The sequence below is a fragment of the Borostomias antarcticus genome (assembly GCF_949987555.1).
Source record: "Borostomias antarcticus genome assembly, chromosome: 4".
Taxonomy (NCBI): domain Eukaryota; kingdom Metazoa; phylum Chordata; class Actinopteri; order Stomiiformes; family Stomiidae; genus Borostomias; species Borostomias antarcticus.
The window spans coordinates 20,869,704-20,893,809 of record NC_140237.1 but is presented as its reverse complement, the minus strand read 5'-3'; the positions used below and the strand labels follow the sequence as shown (position 1 = coordinate 20,893,809).

At 50.0% G+C, this 24,106-nt stretch overlaps 1 protein-coding gene across 1 annotated transcript in view; it reads right to left on the bottom strand.

Annotated features, from left to right (window-relative positions):
• Positions 1-10,841: 10,841 nt before the first annotated feature.
• Positions 10,842-24,106, bottom strand: part of mpped2a (metallophosphoesterase domain containing 2a) — a 42,972-nt gene continuing 29,707 nt past the window's right edge. Inside the window, exons 5-7 of the mRNA XM_084437229.1 lie at positions 12,562-12,677; positions 11,177-11,290; positions 10,842-10,988 (exon numbers count right to left, since the gene is read on the bottom strand). Of these exons, the coding sequence (XP_084293355.1) occupies positions 10,870-10,988; positions 11,177-11,290; positions 12,562-12,677 (349 nt within the window). The 3' untranslated portion in view covers positions 10,842-10,869. The remainder of the gene's footprint in view (positions 10,989-11,176; positions 11,291-12,561; positions 12,678-24,106) is intronic.

The following is a 24,106-nucleotide window of genomic DNA, read 5'->3' as shown; positions in this document are numbered from 1 at the left end:
TTTCTCTCTCTCCTCCATCTACTCTCTCTCCCTCTACTATCTCTCCTCCCTCTACTCCCTCACCTCTACATCCCCCTCTCTCCTTTCTCTCCCTCTACTCTCTCTCCTCCCTCTCTCTCTCTCCCTCTACTATCTCTCCTCTCTCTACTCTCTCTCTCTACCCCCTCTCTCTCCTCCCTCCCTCACTCTCTCTCTCTCTCTCTCTCTCTCTCCCTCTACTCTCTCTCCTCCCTCTACTCTCTCTCCTCTATCTCTCTTTCCTCTATCTCTCTCTCTCCTCCCTCTACTCTCTCCCCCTCGCTCTCTTCCTCTCTACATCCCCCCCGGGAGGCGGCCCCTGGCTCTCAGATGTCCCGCGCATGCCAAAAATTACTATTGACATTTCAATTCAGCCGGCTTTTTCCCCTCCCTGTTCTTCCCAGATGCCTTATAGGCAGGAGGACATTTACATGTCAATGGGCCAGACAAAGGAATGCAGAGCATGCACCAAGACGCTCGGTGCCGGCGCGGTTAAAGACGGGGCGGCCGTACGGACCGATCCGGGGGCCTCTGTACTGACGAGGACGGGCTTTGTCCTCTGGCTCTTTTGTACCTGAAGATACGCTAAGAGTACGTGGTTTCCTATAGAGTTGATGGCCTTAATGTTACCATCAACAAAGTGTAGATTTAGCTGGTCATGCACTTTCACTCTCTATCTCTAATACACACCCAGATGGTCGCCCTTACAGTGTAAATCAGTGTAGACTATTTGAGTGTGCTTTTAGGGCGGATGTGCCAGAAAGCAAAATGCATGCAAAGCCTTTAAAAAGGCCCTAATGCAGCACTATAGGTATCTGAGAAGGCCCTTATGCAGCACCACACTCCAACAGCACAAGTACTCTCATTACAGACCTTTTCTATCTATCTAGTATATAGTCTTGCTCCAGCGTCTAGCATCAACTAATGGTGAATAATGGCCTAGCCCTTCCCTGGTTCCCCTAACACACACAAACGCACACACACACGCACAAACAAAAACGCGCACACGCATGCACACGCACGCACGCACGCAAACACACACACACAAACACACACACACACACACGCGACACACACGCAATCACTCCTCGTCCACTCCTGAGGAGTGAAGACGCTCCATGCGTTCACAGTTAAAGGGATAGGATGAACAAGCTCACGCTCAATTGGCCTTCATGTTATCTGTTTAAGAGGGATGGGGAGGTATGCACAGGTGTGTGTGTCTGTGTGCTCGCTGCGTGTGTGTGTGTGTTTGTGTGTGTGTAATGTCAAGAGACTTCCCTCTCACAAGCAGTTACCTTATGCATGCATCTTCATTTGACAATTGAGTAAACCACCGGAATGTAAGCTACATTACTCCTCTTGATTGGGCACAAGCTGCCCCTGGCGTGTAAGACGTCCTGTCTTGTTTTGATCCTCTAAAGACAGATACACTGCGTATGTAAATGCTCTCTTTGTAGAGAGAGTTGGCAGCTACTCAACAGAGGGAAAAACCCTTCTGCATTGATCTGGCCCTCCGCATTGGGCGTGGGTTAAGTGTACCGATTCCATTAGGACCATATTCATGCAGGGGTTTGTATAATTAGGCCAGAGTCAATCCCCATTACTGCTTAGCACTATCGAGCAGCTGCTTACTTTAATAAAAACGCATGTCTTATTTAGAGCGGAGAGTGCGTGTGTGCGCGTGCGTGAGCGCGCGTTTGTATGCGTCTAGGAGTGTGTATGAGTAAGCGTGAGCACGCGTGGGTGTCTGTGTGTGTGTGTGCACATATTTGAATCGATACACAGGATACATTAAAACCACTCGCCAGAGCTTGGCAACAGTGGCAGCACAAGACCTTGTGGACGAAATGGGCTGTCAATCCCAGAATGCTCTCTGTGTGAGCCTGGACAGCAGCCCTTTCAACGTGTCTCTCTCTCGGTCCCTGAGGACATGATCACTCTTTTTTCCCCACGTACTGGAATCCACCAATCTGTGGCTTCTCCCTCTTTTCTTTTATCGTTCTATTTTTGTTTTTCATTATTTTTTGTCAAGTTTTTTTTTTTAGTTTGGGCTTTCAAGTCTGACCTCGGTCACCTTGGAAAGGGCTCTCCTTGGCAACAACGTCAGCCAGCCAATCAGGGTCCAGTCTCCACGGAGTCCCAGAGAGCAGGATATGAGCTCTCATCTTAATGATAAAAGGAAAACATGAAATGTCTCTGTATGGTTTAAATTTTTAGGGGTTCTTCCCTCCTCACACACACGCATACACACACACAGACACACACACACACACACACACATACACACACACACAGGCTTGTAAACCAGGCATGAAAAGGCATGCAAACTAACGGAAAGCCGTGTGTGTGGACAATCCACTTTACAGATACGTAGATTAGGCCAAAGCAGATAAGATGAGACTGTATAAATGTTCATATATACAGTACCCTGTATCTTCGCTAGGATACTCTAGTGCAGTAGCAGCGATTCATCCTGTAGCTCCCTCTTTTAATATGACCTCCTGTCGTAATAAGACCACCTGGGATAACATGGATCCCAGACCTGGCCCCCGGGCTTCAGGGGCCGTCGTATAGCGCCGGGGGAATTTTGACACGGGAGGAAATGTATGCGGCTTTCCCACAGAACGCTCCGTCGAACGGACGATACACGCGTCCGTCTCTTCCGGTCTCGCTCCGATCACCGTGATCCGCCGGAACGGACGGCGAGATCCCTGACGGTCAGAGGTTGTGTGTGTCTGCGTGTTCGAGGTTGAGAGAGGCGTTTCTCGTCTTTCGCTGGAGTGCTGAGGAGTGTGTGCAGGCTTGCGGGCCTCTCCTTGTTCGCCCTCCCTCAGTGGCGGCAGGGCGCGGCGCTGTCGCCTCATAGCGAGAAGGTCCTGGGTTCGATTCTGTTAGCGCCGGGGGGCGGGGCTCTCCCCAGGGTTGTCGGCTACCCAGGTGGGGTATCTCCCGGGCCTTTCTGTGTGGAGTTTTGCATGTTCTCCCTGTGTTCACAAATGGTTTCCCCCATAAAGAACCCAACATACCAAACGTGCAGAAGAACAGATGGCTAATGCTGTCTGTCCCTGGTCCTCGGGTGCAGCTCAAGCACGTGCCTACTGTCTGCTCCCAGAAGATTGAAGGGATGGGTTAAGCGCAGAGAAACATTTCATCGGCTACCCTAAATGCGAGTGTATGTGTGTGTGTGTGTGTGCGTGTGTTCCCATGCGCCGCCCATTGCATGTGTGTGTTGGAGTGCACTCTATGAAAAATGAAGACTTCTTCCAAGTCTTGTCGGTCTGTGACGTGGACGGTCGGCCCCTCGGAGACTGTCACAGCTCGCCGCGAGCCAATCGCACTACAGCTGAGGGGCACGGCGGCCCTGGGAGATGCCCTCCTTTTCTCAACCTCTACTTCTCTCATCTCTGCTCTCCTCGCCCCCCTTTCCCGACATGCTTCCACCCATTTACAGGATGTAATTCAACCGTTTGGTATCTCAGTAGAGCCATGTTGATCTAGTTCTTATGTACTGAAACCGAGTTGATGTAACCGTTAGGTTTTCCGGTGGCGTAGCTGGATAAAGTGCCGTTTATCACAGGCAGTCGCGGGCACCTAAGTCAGAGGACCCAAGATTGAGTCTAGGGTAAGGGTGGAGGAAATACCCAGGTCAAGTGCTGAATGCTGAATGTGTTGACATTGAATGTCCCCCATTCCAGCTCTTAGCAGTGACAGAGAGATTGGGAGTGAAGAGCAGCAGATGAGCGAAGTTTAAGATCCCTCCTTCTCTTTCTCTCTCCCAACTTCTTCTGTCTCCATGGTTAGCAGTGATTAAATTAGCCAGAGAACAAAAGGGATGTGACATCCTTACAGATTAGAATCAGCTACACACACATAGACACACACACACACACACACATCCACACACTCTCTGTGTGTCTTTCACTCGTGCTGGCTCGCACACACACACACACACACACACACACACACACACACACACACACACACACACACACACACACACACACACACACGCATAGAAAGCTACTTACATGTGTGCATAATTTGTATGTAGTGCAGTTAACCAGAACTACATAGTCTTCGGTGAGCAGTTAATAATATTGTACGTTTATGAGAGCCGGTTGTGGCAGCAGTCACTAACCTTTCCTTCGCTCTGGAGACATGCAGAGAAATAAAGTGTGATATGTAAAAGGTGGAGAGAGGGAGAGGGAGAGAGAGAGAGAGAGAGAGAGAGAGAGAGAGAGAGAGAGAGGGGGGGGATAGAGAAATAAAACGAAAGCCGTGCCCGCTGTCCCCTCACATTCACAATGACAGTAATTACTCAGAAGGTCATTCAATTAAAGGAGGCCCCTCACCTACACGGTGAGACGCGGAAAATAAATTACAGCTAATTAAATGAATCAACCCTCAACCAACCGATGGCGAGGTGCAGAGCTGCCGCGGCACCGGGGAGAGTGACGTTCCGCGTGAGCGGGAGCCTTTCGCTCCACCCTGACCCGAGGTGGCGCAAGGATTAGGCAGGGGGGGAAAAAAAGCAATTAAATGCTCATCTTTTTCCTGTGGATGTGATTGGCCGACGCGGACGCCGCTGCATCCAGCCAATCTCACTCCGGGGTTGGTTGCTGTAAATCATTCTGCCAAGAAATGGTGTCGAAAATCCATATTTACCGGGAAATTTTCCTCCGTAAACCTGACAGGGCTAACGCTTGTGTAAGCAAGTAGATGGAGCCAGATGCAGGCCTTATACATCCGTTTCATTGGGAATGATTAGAATGATTTGGATGACAATATAGGCTACTGTGTCCAATATACTGTGTCCAAAATCCATGCCATTATCTAAATAGCATTCAAAAGACTGGAGAAGCATCTTAAATTCTCTTGTCAGGCACATTTAAATTCGCCATGTTACAAGTGAGTCCCACAGAGGGGGGAAAGGAGGCTAAATAAAACATGTGATATCATACCCAATTAAGGCGCTATCACAGAGATTACAGAGAGAGACTATCTCATGTCCACTTCCCGATGGTAACTCCCTGGCCTGGCACCGCTCTCGTTGTGTGCCAACTGCAGCAGCTGTGGGGGGGTTGACTGGTGGGGTGAACTGTGTGTGTGTGTGTGTGTGGACATATTTTGGGCAATTGTGTAGTCTGGCACAATACCCCTGGCGCCATGGAGCAAAACAAAAATCCACAGGATTAACATGGACCACTAAAGTCATGGTTTAGAAAACGCCTCAGAGACACTCTTGATATGGTGCTTCATGTCCTGGACACACAACAAAATAAGACCACGCCCCCCTCATTGGCCTAGCTAGCCTATTAAATTGGAAGGTGAGGCAGGGTTGGAAATATCCTGTCACTGGGCCCTTGCCAAATGTCCCCAGTCTCCCCCTGAGTCCCTCATGACCTCACCAAAATGGTGTGGCCAGCATCCCAGCATGAGCTGGACCCTCCCTAGCCAAGGCAGCCATAATGCCATCCCATATGGCCGACATGGACCCCTGTTGAGGGAGCAGTCGTTATTAATACACTCTGAGACAAGTCAATGAGACTTGACCTCTGAACTGTCCGTCTTTCTGTCTACCTGTCTGTGTGTCTGTCTGTCTGTCTGTCTGTCTGTCCGTCCTCTGTGTGTCTGTGTATCTGTCTGCCTACAGTATGTATCGGTGTGTCTGTCTGTCTGTCTGTGTTTGTTTGTGTGTGTGTGTGTGTGTGTGTGTCTTTATGCCTGCCTGCTTGCCTGCCTGCCTATCTGTCTGTCTCTCTGGCTGGCTGTCTTGTCTGTCTGTCTGTCTGTCTGTCTGTCTGTCTGTCTGTCTGTCTGTCTGTCTGTCTGTCTGTCTGTCTGTCTGTGTTGTCTGTCTGTGTTGTGTGTGTGTGTGTGTGTGTGTGTGTGTGTGTGTGTGTGTGTGTGTGTCTGTCTGTCTGTCTGTCTGTCTGTCTGTCTGTCTGCGTGGCTGGCTGTGTGTTTACCTGTCTGAGGTCAGTACCAGTTGAACTGTGGACTCTGGGTCAGGGCTCTCATAACAGCTCTATGACGGCTCCTACAGATCTCATCTACCAGATGACATCCACACTGCATGACTCTGACAGGCACAGGGTGTCCACACAACCACTGGTTAACCTGCCTATAGCTGCCAACACTTAGACTGACATGTTCAAACATTTCAAGCGGGATGACTATTTCCGTACAGGCTGGTGGAAAGGTATTGTCAGACTCAGAATAACCTCCATGCTCCTGTACATATCTAATTATCCCACACACCAGTGTTGAGTGGTCTCACTCAATCACGCCTGCGTTCCATGCTTTGATCATCTGGAGATTGTGCCATTGTTACCGGGTAGAATAGAGGAGTACCCTCACTCCCTATACACAGCTGTGAAGGACGGTGAAACGAGCTTATGTTCTTGATTTCCCCCGAATGAGAATAATGGGACATCGGAATCAAATAACAGTAATTAGTCTATCGCTGGAAATTGCACACGGCTAATCAATGATAGGAAGGGCTGACACAGTAGCAATAGAGTAAACATTTGCAACCCCGAGTTTGAGAGAGGGAGGTCGAAAAGAACACGTAGAGAAAATGATGCCAGGTTGGAGTCAAGCCCAGTCGATGTCTCGGACGTGATTTCCAATCTAAAGAATTAGTCTAGGTGCTGATTACTCCCAGTTCAATCTGTTAAGCGTGGTAAGCATGCATTGTCACATGTGTGTGTGTGTGTATGTGTGTGTGCATTAGTGGGGGAGGGATGATGTCTCCAGCATGGGGGAAGGAAGGCACAGATGGAGACACTCCTACCTAAATCTACCGCGTCTATCTCACCATCCCTCTGATGTGACTGTTCATTGGACAGCTCACTTTTCACACAGGGAGAAAACTAAATCATTATTACATTTACATCTACAGTTTATAAAGCTTTTGCATTATCCTCTCCCATTTGTCTCTGCCTAACCCCCATAATCTAAATTGAAATAATCAAATAATGACACTAATCGCGAGGTGTAAGTGGTACCACATGGGAGAGACGTGAACATGCCTTCACGCGTTTCCCTGGCTCTCCTTTACTGAATTATTTCACAGCGACTCAACTGGTGCCAAATTAACTCCAGATTACAATAATACCACTGGTGGAGCAATTAAGACCACATAAACACTGCATGCAGTGCTGGCACCAGAGTAAGCCTCTCTCTCTCTCTCTCTCTCTCTCTCTCTCTTACACACACGCACACACTTTCTCTCTCTCTCTCTCTCTCTCTCTCTCTCTCTCTCACATACACACACACATGCACACGCATGTACACACACATGCACACACATGTACACACACACGCACACACACACACACACGCACACACACACACACACACACACACACATACACACCACACCACAGACAGAGACACCTTGGACACGCTCCTTGATGGGGGTGGTCAGGGCGTGTCAGCCTTCACCGAGCCTCGGCCCGAATCTATCACTGACCGGCGAAGGCTAACATGACAAATACCCAATATCACCAGCAGCTGCCCGGACAAGGAGAATTAATACAGCTGGCAGCCTGGAGCTGCTGGAGAGAGAGAGAGAGACCCTGACACCATCTCAGACACAGACCACAGAGGGTAATGGAGGATGGTAGGGGATGAAGAGACAGAGAATACATGATGCGCGTGCACACACACACACACACACACACACACACACACACACACACACACACACACACACACACACACACACACACACACACACACACACATATAATTCTATTCATTTCAATAAATCTTTATTGTCCCCAGAGGACAATTCAGGTGCATCTTAAAAACATAAACAGTACAAACCCACACAAAAACACTATACACAAACAAGTATGTTTAACAAAATCCATGAGTAAGAGAAAGTGCAAGTAATAGTTTACCCAAGTCTATCCCTAAAGGTGGCCTATAATTACTGGTTAAAGGCAGCAACTGCCAAACCCACACACACAGCCCTATTCCATTAATCTAACCACATACACACCACTGCCGCCCACGAATTCTCTGTCATACGGGGGTGGTATACAGTGTGTGTCTGTGTGTGTGTGTGTGTGTGTGTGTGTGTGTGTGTGTGTGTGTGTGTGTGTCTGTGTCTGTGTTTAATAATGCCAATGATTTCATCCTCAGATTGGAATATTCCTAGAAGAGGGTGCACAAGTTTCTACTGTTCAAGCCATGAGCCCCAAGGCTTGGAGTGACAGCTGTGGGTTCCAGCATGGTTGGAGGGGAGCTGGATGGTGGTCGTTCAGGAGTGTCTGTTGAGTTTGGGATTGTCATTTCATGGGCACAGCTTGCATTCATTTCCCTCAAGCCTGACACAATGAGGCAATATTTGCACTGGCTGCTCTGTGATTAGAGAGAGAGAGGAGAGAGGAGAGAAGAGAGAGAAAGAGAGGAGAGAGAGAGAGAAAGAGAGAGAGGAGAGAGAGAGAGAGAGAGAGAGAGAGAGAGAGTGTATTTACACGTGGCCTCTATTGCACACGGCCCATAACATCTTCCTCCCCCACTTAAAAAAAAAAACACACACACAAAAAACTTCAAAAGTCCCCCATGGTTGTGGCGGCTTGTTTGCAGTCGCTTACCTCTATAGACAAAGAGCGCGTGGGCAAACATGAAGGGAAGGAACGCCATGGAGAGAACATGCATTTACATGCGCTCAAACACAGCAGTGTAGAGGTGCCCATATGCGCTCCCTCCCACACGGACACCCAGAATGTTCGACATTAGAGGCAGCATGTCTCCGTCTCCTCCTGCTCATCTGTGGGGCTATGCTAATATGATTAGACTGGATTATGGTAATGCGAAGGTGGGGGCGATATTCCGCGCTTGTTTGGGGGAAGAGTTAATTGGTTAGGCTGCTTTGATGTTCTGGTGGTGGGAGAGTGGGAGGATGTGGGGGGGAGGGGGGCTGTTGTTAGGTGGGGGCGGTAAGGAGGGTTGTGAGAATCTGACAGTTTGTATTTTGGGCCTGGAAGGGATCTCTGTTGGATCTGAGTGAGAAGGCCCTGTTGGTTCACTCAGGGGGCCAAATGCTGCTCTCCCGTCTCCGGTCTGTTCTCCAGCCTAACCCTTCCTCGGCGGAGTGCAAGGTAACCCGTGACCCAGCACAAGGACATACATTGAGCAAGTAAACAGAGAGCAATGCAATTGTGCATTACTGTTGAGTTTAGAGGTGGACTGCTGTCTTCCCGGTTGGAAATAGGATTAGTTATATCCCACATGAAACCCTCGGTAGCTACAGTAAGCTTAGCCGTGGAGCATGTTCTTACTGTAGGAGCAGCCAAGGCACACATCATAAGGACTTGACACCACCCACAGCATGTCTAAGGATGTCTTGTGAACAGGGTCCTATTATGCACAATATAGATTATATGTATAAAATTGGGGTTTCAACAGTGAAGCAACCTCCTTTTGCAGTCAACTATATTGGTCATAAAATAAAATAGTAGTGCAGTACCTATACCTATACCTCCTATTTACTGCTGTTCATACATGGGAGAACTGGAGGGTAAAATAATTAAGAAACCAGAAGAAGAAAAGTCAGAGCTTCATAGGTAAAAATCTTGCAATTTTATTTGCATATAAAGGCAGCTAAATATATCACAATAAAACTGAAAGAAGATCAGACCTAAACATCTCTCCATGGAGAGGGACACTACCAGAAGAGAGAGAGAGAGAGAGAGAGAGAGAGAGAGAGAGAGAGAGAGCGAGAGAGAGAGAGAGAGAGAACAGAGCATAAAGGAGCATTTACAGCGATAAAGTTGAGACAACTATTGGCAACATTTTTTGTGCTAGCAAGATTGCATTTACACACAGTGCAAAATTAGAAAAAAAGCAATAAAAACACAAATACTATCAGATTCACGGTTTAAAGGACAACTGAACCATGTTTAGGCAGGCGCGTTGCAACAAGGAAAAAACATAACAACCACCTGTTGGATTATGAAATGAGTCTAAAAATCCTTTGCAATTTCCTTTGTCATCCAGGATAAACCTCTAGCCTATGATGGGAGTAAATATCGAAGCAGGAAGGAAACGTTCGACGGGCAAAGAAACATGAAGATCACGTACAAGCGTACACAAATAAAAAAATCGCACCAGAATGCTTTTAACCAACACAAACAACTTTAAGTACAGATGTTTTACAACATGTATATATAATATATATTTATATATTTTACATACTTTTTTTTCCCCAAATTGATCAGAATTGCAGAAGGAGATGTTACAGAGTCTTTAAGCTCATGATTTGATTTGTGTCCCTGCTCTATGGGTGTTAGTTTGGCTGGTATTGTCCAGGTAATAAATAAGAACTTCCTCTGAGATAGCAGAGAGAGGGGGTTCTAGCTGAGAACGTTAAAGCTAGTTTAAGGCAGCGTCCCTGTCAGCCAATAAGAAAGCAGAACTGGCCAGAAAGAAATACAAATAAAACATAACACAAACAAACATCAGATCATACAAAATAAACAATGGCATCCAATACCCAAGTGTCCAGCCAACGTGAAGAAAAAAATAAGGACATTTTACAAATTCACAAGCGTCGTTTATCTTACAGATCCAACCGATATTCCTCAACAGCAAGATTGTTGATTGATTGAACCAATTACCCCCCCCCCCCTCACATCCCCCCTCCTTTCACTGACATCTTACAGGAGACCGATATTTTGGAAAGAAACACATAGTAGAACTTTTTGAACATATCAATAAAAAAAAAGTCGTTAACTCCCCAACCCCAACCCCGCCCCCGTGCCCCTCTCCCCCTCCACCGCTCCTCCTCCTCCCCCATTCGGCCCAGCGGTCTGGGGGTCGGTCGGTCGGTCGGTCTCAAGAGCTGGAGGGGTTGGGCAGGTCGAACACGATGGGAGGGTTGGTGGGCTGGAAGCTGACCGTGCAGGTGGAGGCGTTGATGAACGTCGTGAACCCGTCTGTCATGATGCCGTAGCCTGCGGGGGGGGGGGGGGGGGGAGCACAGACGGACCAATCAGCGATGGCAAAACACACAGACACACTTAGACACACCCCCCCCCTGATCTCAGGCCCAGGTTTACACCCCCTCCCCTGACGGGTTGGGTCATCATATGAGGACGGCGGTCGCCGGTCCCGGACCCTGAGCGGGAGGGGCGCCACTGACCTTCGTGTATCCCTCCGAAGGCGTGGAGCTTGGGGCGTACCCTCCTCTGGACCGTGTTCAGAAGCTCCACGCAGCCCACTCTCTGCAGCTCCTTGGGGACCCAGTCTCGGAACCCTACACACACACACACACACACACACACACACACACACACAAATTACATCCCTCTGTGATCAGACCAAGGCTCGAGCACTTATCCGTCTCTCCCCGGCCTATTTTACAGTCCCTCTCCGTGGCTCCCCCCCCCCCCCCTCCCCCAGCCCCCCAGCCAGTCTCTCTCCCTGCCCTATCTCCCCTCATCCAATCGGGCGGCGTCTGTCACACTGGTGCAAAATCGAGTTTCTATGCAATCGACCAGCCACAGCAGCAGCTGCCTTCAGAAGCCGAGGAGAAGGAAATCACTCAATAAAGCCAGACGGAGCCCACAGACACGGCAGGCCGGGATAAACAGTGAACGAAAACAAAATCAAAATTGCCCCTAAGGAGTAAACGAGTTCACCCAAGCTCTGTTTTACAAAAAAAAGAGAGAGAAAAAAAGCCTCGCTATCAAAAATCTAATATTTGAAAGTCTACACTACTCTTCATAGGTTGACTGGTTCTGCACGGCAAATGGGGTGTGTAGAGACAGGCACGGACACACACACACTCACACACACACGGACACACACCCTTTTGCACCACCTGTGTAATGCATTCATGTAGATTTGAATAACAATGGGCAGGCCCAGGGCTGGACTGGGACAAAAAATCGGCCCTGGCATTTTTGGCCCAGACCGGCCCACCACAATCGGCCGGACCCAGGGCTGGACTGGGTGAATATTTCCTACCGGGAAATGTAGCCCCAGTCAGGCCACTAGCCGAGCCGACGCGGTGAGATGGAACACCTTCAGTTTCGTTTTGTTGACGGGGGGGGGGGGGGGGGGGGCTTCGCGATTTGTTGACGGGGGGGGGGATGCTGCTGCGCGATTTCTTGACGGGGGGGGGGGGGGGGGTGCTGCTGCGCGATTTGTTGACGGGGGGGGGGGATGCTGCTGCGCGATTTCTTGACGGGGGGGGGGGGGGGGGTGCTGCTGCGCGATTTGTTGACGGGGGTACAGGCCAGCTGGCTCTCTAACGGCCCACGCAAATGACACCTGAAACTAACAGAGGGAGGGGTGGGGCCTACATATGATTGGGCCAGCCCAGTGTCAGTATAGAAAATGGACCAATGGGCCGCTGTCCCTGCTCTATGGGCCGTTCGTTAGCTCTTTTTTTTTAGATCGGCCCACAAGTAGGTCCGGCCCACCGGGCATTTGCCCGGTACGCCACATGGCCAGTCCGGCCCTGGGCAGGCCTATTACAATAGGTATGGTGATGAGGGAGCTGTGATTGGTTAATTGGCTCACCGAGGGGAGGACCGTGGGTCATGAGGATGTCGATGCCCTCTGGGACCTGGTTCCATTTATCCAGCAGAGACTGCCCCCTGGGCAGGTTGAAGCCCCAGCCATTAAACCACGGGGTCCTGCAGCGAGACACAGAGAGAGACAAAACAATGTTATGATTATTATTATTATTATGATCATCTAGTGTTGAGATAGGCTGCACTAAGGCGCCTGGCTGGGGTAATCATATTAGAATTGACCCAGTGATTTAACCTCACACCCACCATAACTGATTCGGCATGTCTCTCTCACACACACACACACACGCATGTACGCACCATTAGAGAAATGCAAAAACACTGGGAGGCCACAGGCGGCGTCCTGCGGTTGAAGTGTGTCTTCACCGCGCCCCCCCCCCACCCCAAACGGACGCTGAGTGATTGACACGAGCCGGGCCGGCGCAGTGGATCCAGCACCGCGCCTCCGGTGTGACAGGCACCACCTCAGACTACCCCAATAGACACAAAGGACCCCCACCCCCCCACCCCCTCCAAGCCCCCCCTGACATCCAGGGAAGGATGGATGGATGGAGGGTGGGGGGGTGAACAGATGAAGAAATGAAGGGACTGTGCAGAGGCTGGAGATGGGAACGGTGGGAGAGGAGAGAAGATCGAGCCGTGGGCTGGTTGATAAATTGATCCTCCATATATCACAATAGCAGTAATGGCAGAGGAAAAGTGACAAGCGAGGATAGGAAGATAGATCATCATCATCACACATGGTCACAAACACATGCACGCACGCACGCACGCACGCACACACACTCACACACACAGACACACACACACACGCACACACACACACACGCACACACGCACACACATACACACACACACACACACACACACAGACAGAGAACAGAAGAACGGCTGTATCTAAATAAGATTGCGGAGCAGTAGGTTCTCAACACATTGACGGCACGGCAGCGGAAAGCGGGAACAGAGAAATGGAGAGACCGTCGGGCTCCACATCGACCCAAACTATTTCGAGTCTCTTAGCGTCTGTGGTTGTTTATGGTATTTGACCCGAGGGGGGAAATCAGGGTCCCCAGAAACATCAATAGGCCTGTGAACAGTGAGGGATGGACGTCCCCGGCACCGACCGGTGGCTATCGAACGCCGGCGAGGTGAGTTTTTACACGGCTCCCTCTCTCGCCTCGGCGGTCCGTTCGCCCGTTTGCTCGCTCGGCGGAGAGCTGAAAAATGAGGGCGAAAATGAAACGTGAGCAGCGGTCGGAGGAGTGAAGGCCGCAGCCCGAACTGATTAATTAGAACTAATCACACGAATCTGAACTAATGGAAATCTAATGGATTACTGTGAGGACTCGCTGCTTCCCTGTTAGAAGCGCTGCAGTGGAGCGCAAAGACTTCTGGAGAGCAGTGAATTATATTAGGTCTTCTTACTCCACTACAAAGGGAAGTCCTAACGCACCATTCATCTAAGTTTTGTTTTGAGTAATAGCAATGCGGGCCGGGCTTGAAAAATGGACGAAGGCATGGGTCCCCCCCCCCCATTCAGGAAATAAATCGAGGCTTCCGGGAACAAAACAAATAAACTGCTCTGAACATTGCTTGCCTCCGTGTTTCACATACATTTCCACACACAAACACATTCCTCTGAGGGGAGGAATAGAATCTGTGACGTGAGATGCTGTTTCGAATCCAACCGAAAAGCAGTGAACGCATACGGCCCAAACTGGGCAGCGGGAGTCAGCTGCTACAATGGCCCCATTGTCGGGTGTCTGCCCATGAAATATACCTTCCATGCGAGCGCATTTGTTAACCTCCATAAAGATTAATGACATCTCGGTCACATAAAGGAGAGATTGTTTCCTGTGAGGCTGTGACACACAGGTTTTATTATACTGTACTGCACCGTGTGTGTGTGTGCATGTGTGCGAGAGAGAGAGAAAGAGAAAATGTAGGCTACTACAGCTCATTTGGTATCTGAGCTATAGTGCACGTACGTGTGTGTGAGTGTGGAAGGAGAACTCACAGTCAGAGAAGGCTGTTTGTATGTATGTATGTCTTCACATCACGTGTGTATTTATGCAGAACAATGTGTGTGTGTGTGTGTGTGCTCTTCCCCTGTGATCAGACAACATTCTGTGCCGAGTCTTGCTTTGGCGCTCACCATCTGGAGAACGTCACCGTGGAAACAAAGGAGGGCGTCAGAACGCAGGCAGTGGAGCAAACAGCTCAGCGTTATTAAAACAGACAGATTGTCCCTTTAAAAGGTATTAAATCGGAGACGGGGTGGGACAGGCTTCTGAAACACCAGAGAGGAAGTCAATTTTGTTGCCCAGCGTTGCCCTAAAATAAACATCTTCTAAGGACAGGTCTTCGCCGACGCGGAGTTCAATGAATTTCGCTATCGAACGGGGTCTGCAGCTGCATTCCTCTGCGGCTGGCTACACCAGCGCTTTCACGTCTGTCGCATGGACAACCTCTAAAAACACAACTCCGCCAGATACGCGGACAAAGACGAACGCCTAAAGCCCGTAGCCATAGTAACAGGATTCTAACGATCCCCCTCGGATCAAACGGTAGAACGGGTTGAAGTTGCATCTCTGGTGGGCGACGGCGTCGAGTCAGACAGAACCCATTTAGCCTCGCACACCAGTACGTCAATATTCAATTAGGCCCGTGGACATCATTAGAACGGCTCCCTGAGTCTCCCTGGACCTGACTCCACTCTTAACCTGTCTCCCTCCTCCCCCCCTACCCTCAAAGAACTCCCTGTTTCCTCATGCTACTCCCTCTTCTCCTCTCGCACCCCCAATTAATTTCTCTCATGATGCTCCTTAACCTACAACACCCACCCCCTCCCTCCCCCTTTCTTCTCCCAGAACCCCCCCACTGAACGGCTTAGGAACCTCTAGCTGCCCCCCCCCCCCATTCCCAACCTAACCTTCCAACCATCTGCTACGGTACATGCTACAGTAAAGTACATAACGTACAGCACAGTACAAAACCTGCTTCCCTTCGCCCCCACCTCCTCCACCCCTCCCCCTCCCCCGGGGTACACCCCCTGACCTTCCTCTCCACTCGCGTTTACCCTCCCCGTCGTCGCCCTCATGGAGGTGGCGGTGTGTGTGTTTGGTAAACAGTGAGACGGAGTTGGCTTCCTCGAGCTCGTGGCGAGCGTGCCGGCGGTCCTAGAGGCCGCGCGTTCAGAGGAGGCTCTTCCTCCTCTTATCTTATCTTAAAAGGAGGAAGAGCTTCGTAGACCACGTTTGAGGTCATCGTACTTCGCTAGACTACGGTACACTGAGAAAACCCTAACCCCTCCCTCCCCTCCCCCCCCTCCCTTTCTCCGGACCTCTCTTACACACACAAACATGAGCACACACACACATACACACACACACACATGCACACAGCACACATGTGTTACAGCAGGACAGGTGTGTGTTCTTTCATGCTGAGAGTGGGCAGATAAGATCTGCCGTGTCTCAGGTGAAGCACGCGGACTGCTGTGTGACACTTCATTTGTGGCCACTGAACACCTGCTCCCCTGATACCAGCCTGCTAGGACAGAGGCTGCCGGCCTCTACCCTAGCGCACACACACACACACGCACAACACACACGCACACACACACACACACACACACACACACACACACACACACACACACACACACACACACACACACACACACACACACACACACCACACACACACAGAAGGGAACCAACCTGCAGACCTCAACATAGCCAGAGCAGAGAATGAGTAAGAGAACGAGAGAGACAGAGGGAGAGAGAGAGACACAGAGGGAGAGAAGAGAGAGAGAGAGAGGGATGGAAGGAGAGAGAGAGACAGGGGGAGAGAAGGAGAGAGAGAGACAGGGGGAGAGAAGAGAGACAGAGGGAGACGGAGAGAGAGAGGGCAAGAAAGAGAGAGAGAGAGAGGGAGAGAGTGCGTGCTGGCCCAGTGATCCATCGTGTCTGACCTCCCTGTCAAAGCGGCTCAGGGGTCAGCAGGGGAGGGGTCTAATTGATCAAGCTGTCAGAACCAATGAGGAGAGCCATGTTAATGGGACTTTTATAAGCCTCTCGGGACACAGCAAATGACACATTGCAGACTAGACACTGTGAGAATGTGCATGTGTGAGAGTTTGTACGAGTGTGTGCGAAGCAGTGAGAAACCGTGCATGTGTGTGTGTGTGTGTGTTAGCATGCGTGTAAGGCTGTGTGTGGGTTTGCTTTAGTGTTTGGGAGTCTGTGTCTGCAGAGCAATATGCGCGTTTGTGCGTGCACCTCTACTCCCGAAGCACAGGTAGCCTCATTAATAGGAGGCAAGTGGAGACTCTAGTTGGGGTTTGACAAATGGCCTCTCACCACCAAGGCCACCGCTGAAAACTTCGGGGGCAAGGTAGACGGGGAGGCTAGCAGCAGAGGTGAAGGGCTTTTGTGTGTTTGTGTGTGTATGGGTGCCCCGTGCTAATAACCTGTGCCCGGTGACTGATGGAGTGTGGGATGGATTAATCTAGCAGCAGTCACACCGCCAAACGCTCAGGCACTAAGGGTTAGCCACCGGTGTAACCCCTCGTAACCGGAGGGCTACCTCCATAGGGATACATGCACGCACACACACACACACACACACAGACACACACACACTGATGTACCTTACATGAAGATGCAGCCAGTTGCCACTCTAAAGCACAAGGCCACTCTAAAGCAATCTCTAGACCAGGCTGGAGCCTCTTCACACTGAACACAGCTGCTCAAAGCACTGCAGTAGTTCTCATCATTTTACGACAGTAGGTTATGGGGAGCTTACTGGGGGGATGGGGGGGGGGGCAGAGAGAGAGAGAGGGAGAGGGAGGGAGAGAGAGAGAGAGAGAGGGAAAGGAAGAGAGAGCTGGGGAGAGAGAGCTGGGGAGAGAGAGAAGGAGAGATAGAGAGGGGGAGAGAGGGAGAGAGAGGGAGAGAGGGAGGGGGGAGAAAAAGAGAGAGGGAGGGAGAGAGAGAGAGAGAGAGAGCTCGTAACATTGTTGGCCGGGAATAAAATGAGAGCGGACAGGATCAGACCGTGGCCGTCGCAGTGGAACAGCCATCATTAAAACCAGCGGGCTCCCCCCTCTGCCCCCCCCCCTCCCCCCCCCCCCCCCCCCCCCCCGTCGCCGCCTCCCTGCCCTCCTCACCCCTTCCTCTCCCCAGAGTACGACTCCCAGCACTGAGGAGCATGCAGGATTAGAGCAGACACTGCCATCAAAGGCCATCCTAACTGAGTGCATGTGTGTGTCTGTGTGTGCATGTAAGAAAATGTGGGTGTGTTTGCCAGGCCATGAAACAGTAAGTTAATATGTGTGTGTTTGAGAGACGGCGAAAGAAAATAGTGTGTGTGTGTGTGTGTGTGTGTGAAATATTCAGAGCTGAGAGGTGGAGGCCAGCGCGTGTGACACATGTGGGTTACAGAGCACAGCGGGGGGGATTAGAAGCCTTAGGCCTGGGTCACACGGCGATGTCCCCCCCCAAACCTCCCCCCGTTTATGGGACTTTCCGTTCCCGTTTGCACCTCGCAGTCACACGAACATGGCGTTAGCGTTGTGAAAATCCATGAAGTTTCGAGGATGCCGTGAGGGGCTTTTGTTCACATTTCCATGGATTCCGCAGGCGAAGGCGATTTCGTTTTGATAACGATGAAGCTCCGTCGGCTATGGTTAAATTATAACACAACATCATTTTAAAGCCCAGAATGTGATTGTAAGATTCAATGCCCTATACTCTTGTCCGACCAAGATTCTATTAGCTGAGCAATAAAGCTTGTTAGACAAAAATAGGCTATAGGCTGTAATAAAATAGTTTCCTTATTATATGATCTATGTTATGTTAAGACTGATGATTGATTTGCTTCCATACATAGCCGCAGGCGCGTATTTTGAGCAGGATGCTGACAAAAGGGTCTAAAGTCCAGCCCAATCTGTAAAATGTATGGCTGTGCTAGCCTGGAAGCCAGACGTCTGGCTTCCAGGCTATGGTTGTGCAGCATTGTAAAATGTAGGACTATCTTTATTCCATTTTGTTAGGCTATTCGGTTACATTATGTTTTGCTATTCTAAGCTGCTCTATCTATGTTGTTCCTTTATGCATTATAATAGTCAAAACGCAATCTCCAGACACAGCAGCAGCAGCATTATATCATTTAGACAAAGTGCAATCTCCAAACATACACTTGAAGACTTCAAAAAGATTTTCAAGAGTCTGACACCGTCTCATATCTAGATGTTTGTGTGATCTAGAGTTTTTAGTCACAGATGAGACAATAAGATTTTGCAAGGACTGGGATCATGCAGGTCATTTGCATGAAGACTAAAAACCTCAGATAATATTTAACATGTTTGATTTAACCGGAACTTCAAGAGAAAAATACTGAGTTAAGACTCGGATTGCCACCTCAAACAATTGGACTAAAGCAAAACTCATGATTTTATTCAGAAAGCGCATTTATTTAAATAATTTGGATTGATGGACAAAATGAGAGGTTATGGAATATGATCCAGGGTAGACCAACTTGAGGTCGAGTGGAAGTTAGTTGAGTGGAAGCGCCTGGCCTAGCAAAGAAACAACAACAACAACAACAACAACAACAACAATAATAATAATAATACAACTTATGCTGAATAAAGAATAGGCCTACTAGTTAGGCTAATTACTAACTTAGGAATAGGATCACCCTATTTTGGAAATGTAGGCCTGAGAACAGGCTGACCAAGATTTCCTATGATTGAAGACAGGCAGCCCTAAATAAATGCATTTGAAACAACTTATTTTCATAGATAACTGTCAGGGTCTGCCCAGCGTCGACGTCGTGTAAACCAGGCCTCAACCCCCCCCCCCTCTAAAGGGTTCAAGACCTCCTTTAAACATCCAGCCGCAGTAACACTGCCCTTAGAGAGATGAGACAGTAACACTGCCCTAAGCCACCGCAGGCTGAGAGATGAGACTGGAACACAGAGAGCCAGAGTCTGTCACGGCCAGACTGCAACTGGAAGACAAGTGAAAGCTAAAACACTATATGCAGAAAAGGAGAACTTATTTGAGCTTCGATTGAGTATTCCTTCAGTCTTGGTCTAGGTCTTCCTTCAGTCCCTCATGTACATACGCTCATCACACTCTATTCTGTATTGCGTAATTTGCATTGTGCATTTCCTTTCATTGGTTATATTATATATATATATATATATATATATATATATATTTTGTATTTGCACTGCCATGTCTTTGCAGTGTCGTGTCTTGTCCTGCAGCCTGTCCTATGTCGTCTCCACCAGCGTATGCCATTACCCTAGACTAATGCCTAGTGTGTGTAAACCAGATATACCTGGCCAATAAACGGATCTTGAATGTTGTTTATTATTACTACTATATTATGTGTACTATGTATAGCAGTTTTTCTCCTGCTTCTTTTGTATTCAGTACTTTTTTTCTGTCGCTCTCTGCTGCTGTAACACCTGAATAACCCCCCCCACACCCACCCGCAAGGGATTAATAAAGTGTTATCTTAAGGAAGGTTTTAGTTGCGAAACAACATGAAGAGTTGCAATTGTCACTTTAATTTCCACAAATAATGTAGAAGTATGGGTACATACTTAAATATAAGGAAGAAGTCATTGGACAACACCACAGTAATGGTAAGTCATACAAGTATGAAGACGATGTGTCCCTGACCATGACTTCATTCAGTGCTTGTGGATGCTTGTGTTGGAAGGGGGGGGGGGGGCGGGGTTCGAAGAGAGCAGGAGGGGGGGGGGGCACGTTGAAATATGGATCTGTCAGAAGCCACGCAGGCCAGGAGAAACCTGAGAGTTGTCTGATAGAGAGACGGAGATATGTGGGCGGGGGACCGCGGCACAGCTAGCCCCATTCAGACAGCTACGTCCGGGGCTGGGCTGGGGGGGGGGGGGGGGGGGCGGGGGCTCAGGCCCATTCAACCTGCCCGGAGAACCGGGGGCTAGACTTCCATTACCTGGCCAAGCCTAGCGTCCTCCGTCCTCCACCCCCCACCCCCGTGAACTTGATACATGAGAACAATGGAGCCGACGGAGGGAGGGAGGAAGGAGGGTGGTACAGAGGTGGGGTGACAGGATAATTTCTCTGGGAAATAACTGAGCTTGCTTCAGTGACAGCCATCGACTGACAATGCACCCCGCCTAACCCCCTCCCAACCCACCGACCCTAACAACAGAAACTGTGTATCCACTCGGGTTTCATGTTTCTCTGCCTCTCTGTTCGGCTTAGGGGGTGGAGGCCTGAAAAGATGTAGTGAAATAGTCAAAGGAATGCACCTCAAAGCAAGGAATGTCTCCTTCCATCACGCACACAAAGATGAGGAGAATGAGTGAGGCTCTCAGAAACATGCACACAACACGCTTCTCCCTGTCCTACCCTCTCCTTTCTTCCCCACGACAATGGCTACCGCCTTTATGTAATTCTAAAGGCCATGTGAAAAACCATTAGGCAAAGCCCTGAAGAGCATAGCTACCAAGACTATGTTTCATGCCTCAGGGACACTGATGGTAAGAGACTGAAAGATGACAAGCATTTGAGGAATGGGTTCTGTCTTAGTGCTGAAGGTCTCAAGGAAGGAAGGAGAAAAAAAAATTATTAGAACATTTTATGGGTGTGTGTATGTGTGTTGCGTTGCAAGGGTGTCGGCACAGCCCGGCGTTACTGGTCTCCCCGTTCCTCCCGGCAGAAACACGGCAAGCCTCAACCGCGCACCCCCGCCAGCCGGCCGGCAGCTCCCGCCTCACAGGGTTCAAGGGTCAAGGGTTGCCGGGGGTAACAGGAAGGGCCGGGGTGGGGGTCGGGGTGGGGGAGAGCAGAAGGGCAGAGCAAAATGTCCCTCGGCTTTGTCTTCACCTTACAACAAGTGGATGTTAGCAAGGGCACAGAGAAGCAGGGGCAACAATAGGCACAGGAAAGCACACAAACCGGGATTGTTTTCTCAGGGTTTGTGTACGAACAGACGGAACAGGGACAAAGCCAGGCACACAGGAGCAGGGAGGACTGTGTGTACCCAAAGCCAGCCAGCCTGGCAGACGGGATGGTAAGCAGACGTCTGGAAGACAGACAGCCTTGCGCTGCGCCGACGGCCGAAAGATAAACGAAGCTCCCGCTGGCCTTAACAGGCCAACTCTGAATTCTCTGCCATCTTTCAGACGGACGTCCCCGCGTTGACGCGAACGCAAAGTCGTGCGGCCTTCTGAGAAACACCGAAAACGCAAGAGAGACCCGCCATTAACAACGTTCAGAGCAAACACAGAACTAAATGCTCTTGACACACCCTCTTATCACACTGCTTGTTCTCTTCCACAGTAGGCCCACGGTACACCAGGGGAGATGCAGGGGAGCAGAGGGCCACTTATCACTGTCTGGCAACCACCACTATCCGTACCAGGGTGTATGTTGCTGTCGTTGTGGGGTCCTGGCGGGCTAGAAACCCCCTCCCCGTGACCACCAGTGATCACCTCTGGATACAGACTGTTGAGATAAACAGGGTCTGGCCTGTTCGACCTGAGCTGTGTGTGTAGGGCCAGGAGGAAGGAAGTGATCAGGACTATCTGAATGCTATCAGCAGGGACCAGACCGGCGTGTAGGCAGCCCCCTCGGGTTATAGGGCCTGGCTTACACTGCTGATTGATGACCTGCTACAGAAGAAAGCCTCACCTTTGGGTCTGTCCTGACAGAGGGATTGAGGGAGGGATAGAGCAGGGAAGGGAGAGAAAGAGAGAGAGAAGGGGGGGAGGGCGGTATTGTACTCGAGTCTCAGCCCTATACATCCTTTACCATCTGCAATACCTTTAGAGCGCGCTATTGTCTGATGCTCCAAGTCAATTATAGACATACTATAGCTTCATAGTCATCATATTACAAGCACGGTCTCCCAGTCATATCACTTATTACAGTCTTTCAATCTTCTCCAGAGGCCACTGTGGGCGGGGGTACGAGATCACCTCACACTGAATTAACTGAATTCTGATCCAGCGTCGTTCCACAGATGACAGAAAGGGAGGACGCCTGCTCTTAGAAAAAGGCCCGATTGGTTATCAGACACCTCGTTGGGTTCCGCTGAACAACCTATTCCATTGTGAGTCACACCTTTACCAGAGAAGAAGAACCCAAGAATCTCCTCCGGTCTCGAGCTCTTCTGATAAATAATTCATGCCTCTCTCTCTCTCTCTCTATCTCCCAAAACTTCCCAGAAAAAGTCAGAGAGGCAGAGAGAGAGCCCACCCCCCCCACCACCACTACCACCCCCCCACCACCACTACCACCCCTCCCACACACACACACACACACACGCTCACGCCCCCTGCACTTAGCTTCTTCCTCCCGTTCTGTCCTGGCTTGTTGTCGCTGATGGGCGGCTTTACTTATTTATCTCTGCTTTTATTTCTGTTTGGTTTCAGCTGCGCGAGCACTTAGTTTGGTGACCTTTCCCACCCAATTCTGCAGAGAATAATGGCCCAGACAGTAGGTCCACTCTGGAGCAGCGATTTGTGTCTGGGGAGAAGGGAATAAAACAGTAGAGGGTGAAGCTGATGGCGACCCAGGTCATCTCAGTGCCTAGGCCGGGACTCATCCAGGAGGCATGGCTTCCCCGGATAGTAAAATATTTATCCTCGCATAGCGTGAGGCGCAGCGTGGGACGGAAAACAAGACGGCGTCCTGCTGGGCCTGGGGACCTGTCACTGTATACACACGCACGCACGCACACACACAAACAAAAACAAACAAACACACGGATAGACACACACGCACATGCAAAAACACACACAGGAAGACTCGGCCATCGGAAACACACATGCTGTAAGATACGCATACATGTGCACTGTGGACCTGTCTCACACAGGCACGCACGCGTGTGCGCGTGCACACACACACACACACACACACGCGCACACACACACACACACACACACACACACACACACACACACACACACACACACACACACACACACACAGGCAATACAGCACTACTTGACAAGGCTATGAAGCATGGAGGAACCCCCCCCAAAAAAACAAAAAACATGCTGGAGCAGACTGGGGCTGTGGATATTTTGTCTTGACTGTGTGCTGCTGTCTGTAGCTAATAGCCCCAGGGTTGCTTTGAGAAGGGAGACACACACACACACACACACACACACACACACACACACACACACACACACAAACAAAGATAGACACACACACATGCGCAAAACCCAGACAGGAAGACTCAGGCCTCAGAAACACATACTGTACGATACACATAAATGTGCACTGTGGACCTGTCTCTCTCTCACACATACACTCAAACACGGCGGAGCAGACCGGGGCTGTGGATATTGTGTCTTGACTGTGTGCTGCTGTGTGTAGCTAATAGCCTCGGGGTTGCTTTGAGAGGGAGGTGGCGGGGGTGGGCGGTGGGCTGCGTGTAGAACAACCAGTCCAGCCCCCCTGGACAATCTAAACCCCCCTGCTGAGCAATGAGCCATCTTGGGCTCCGTTCCA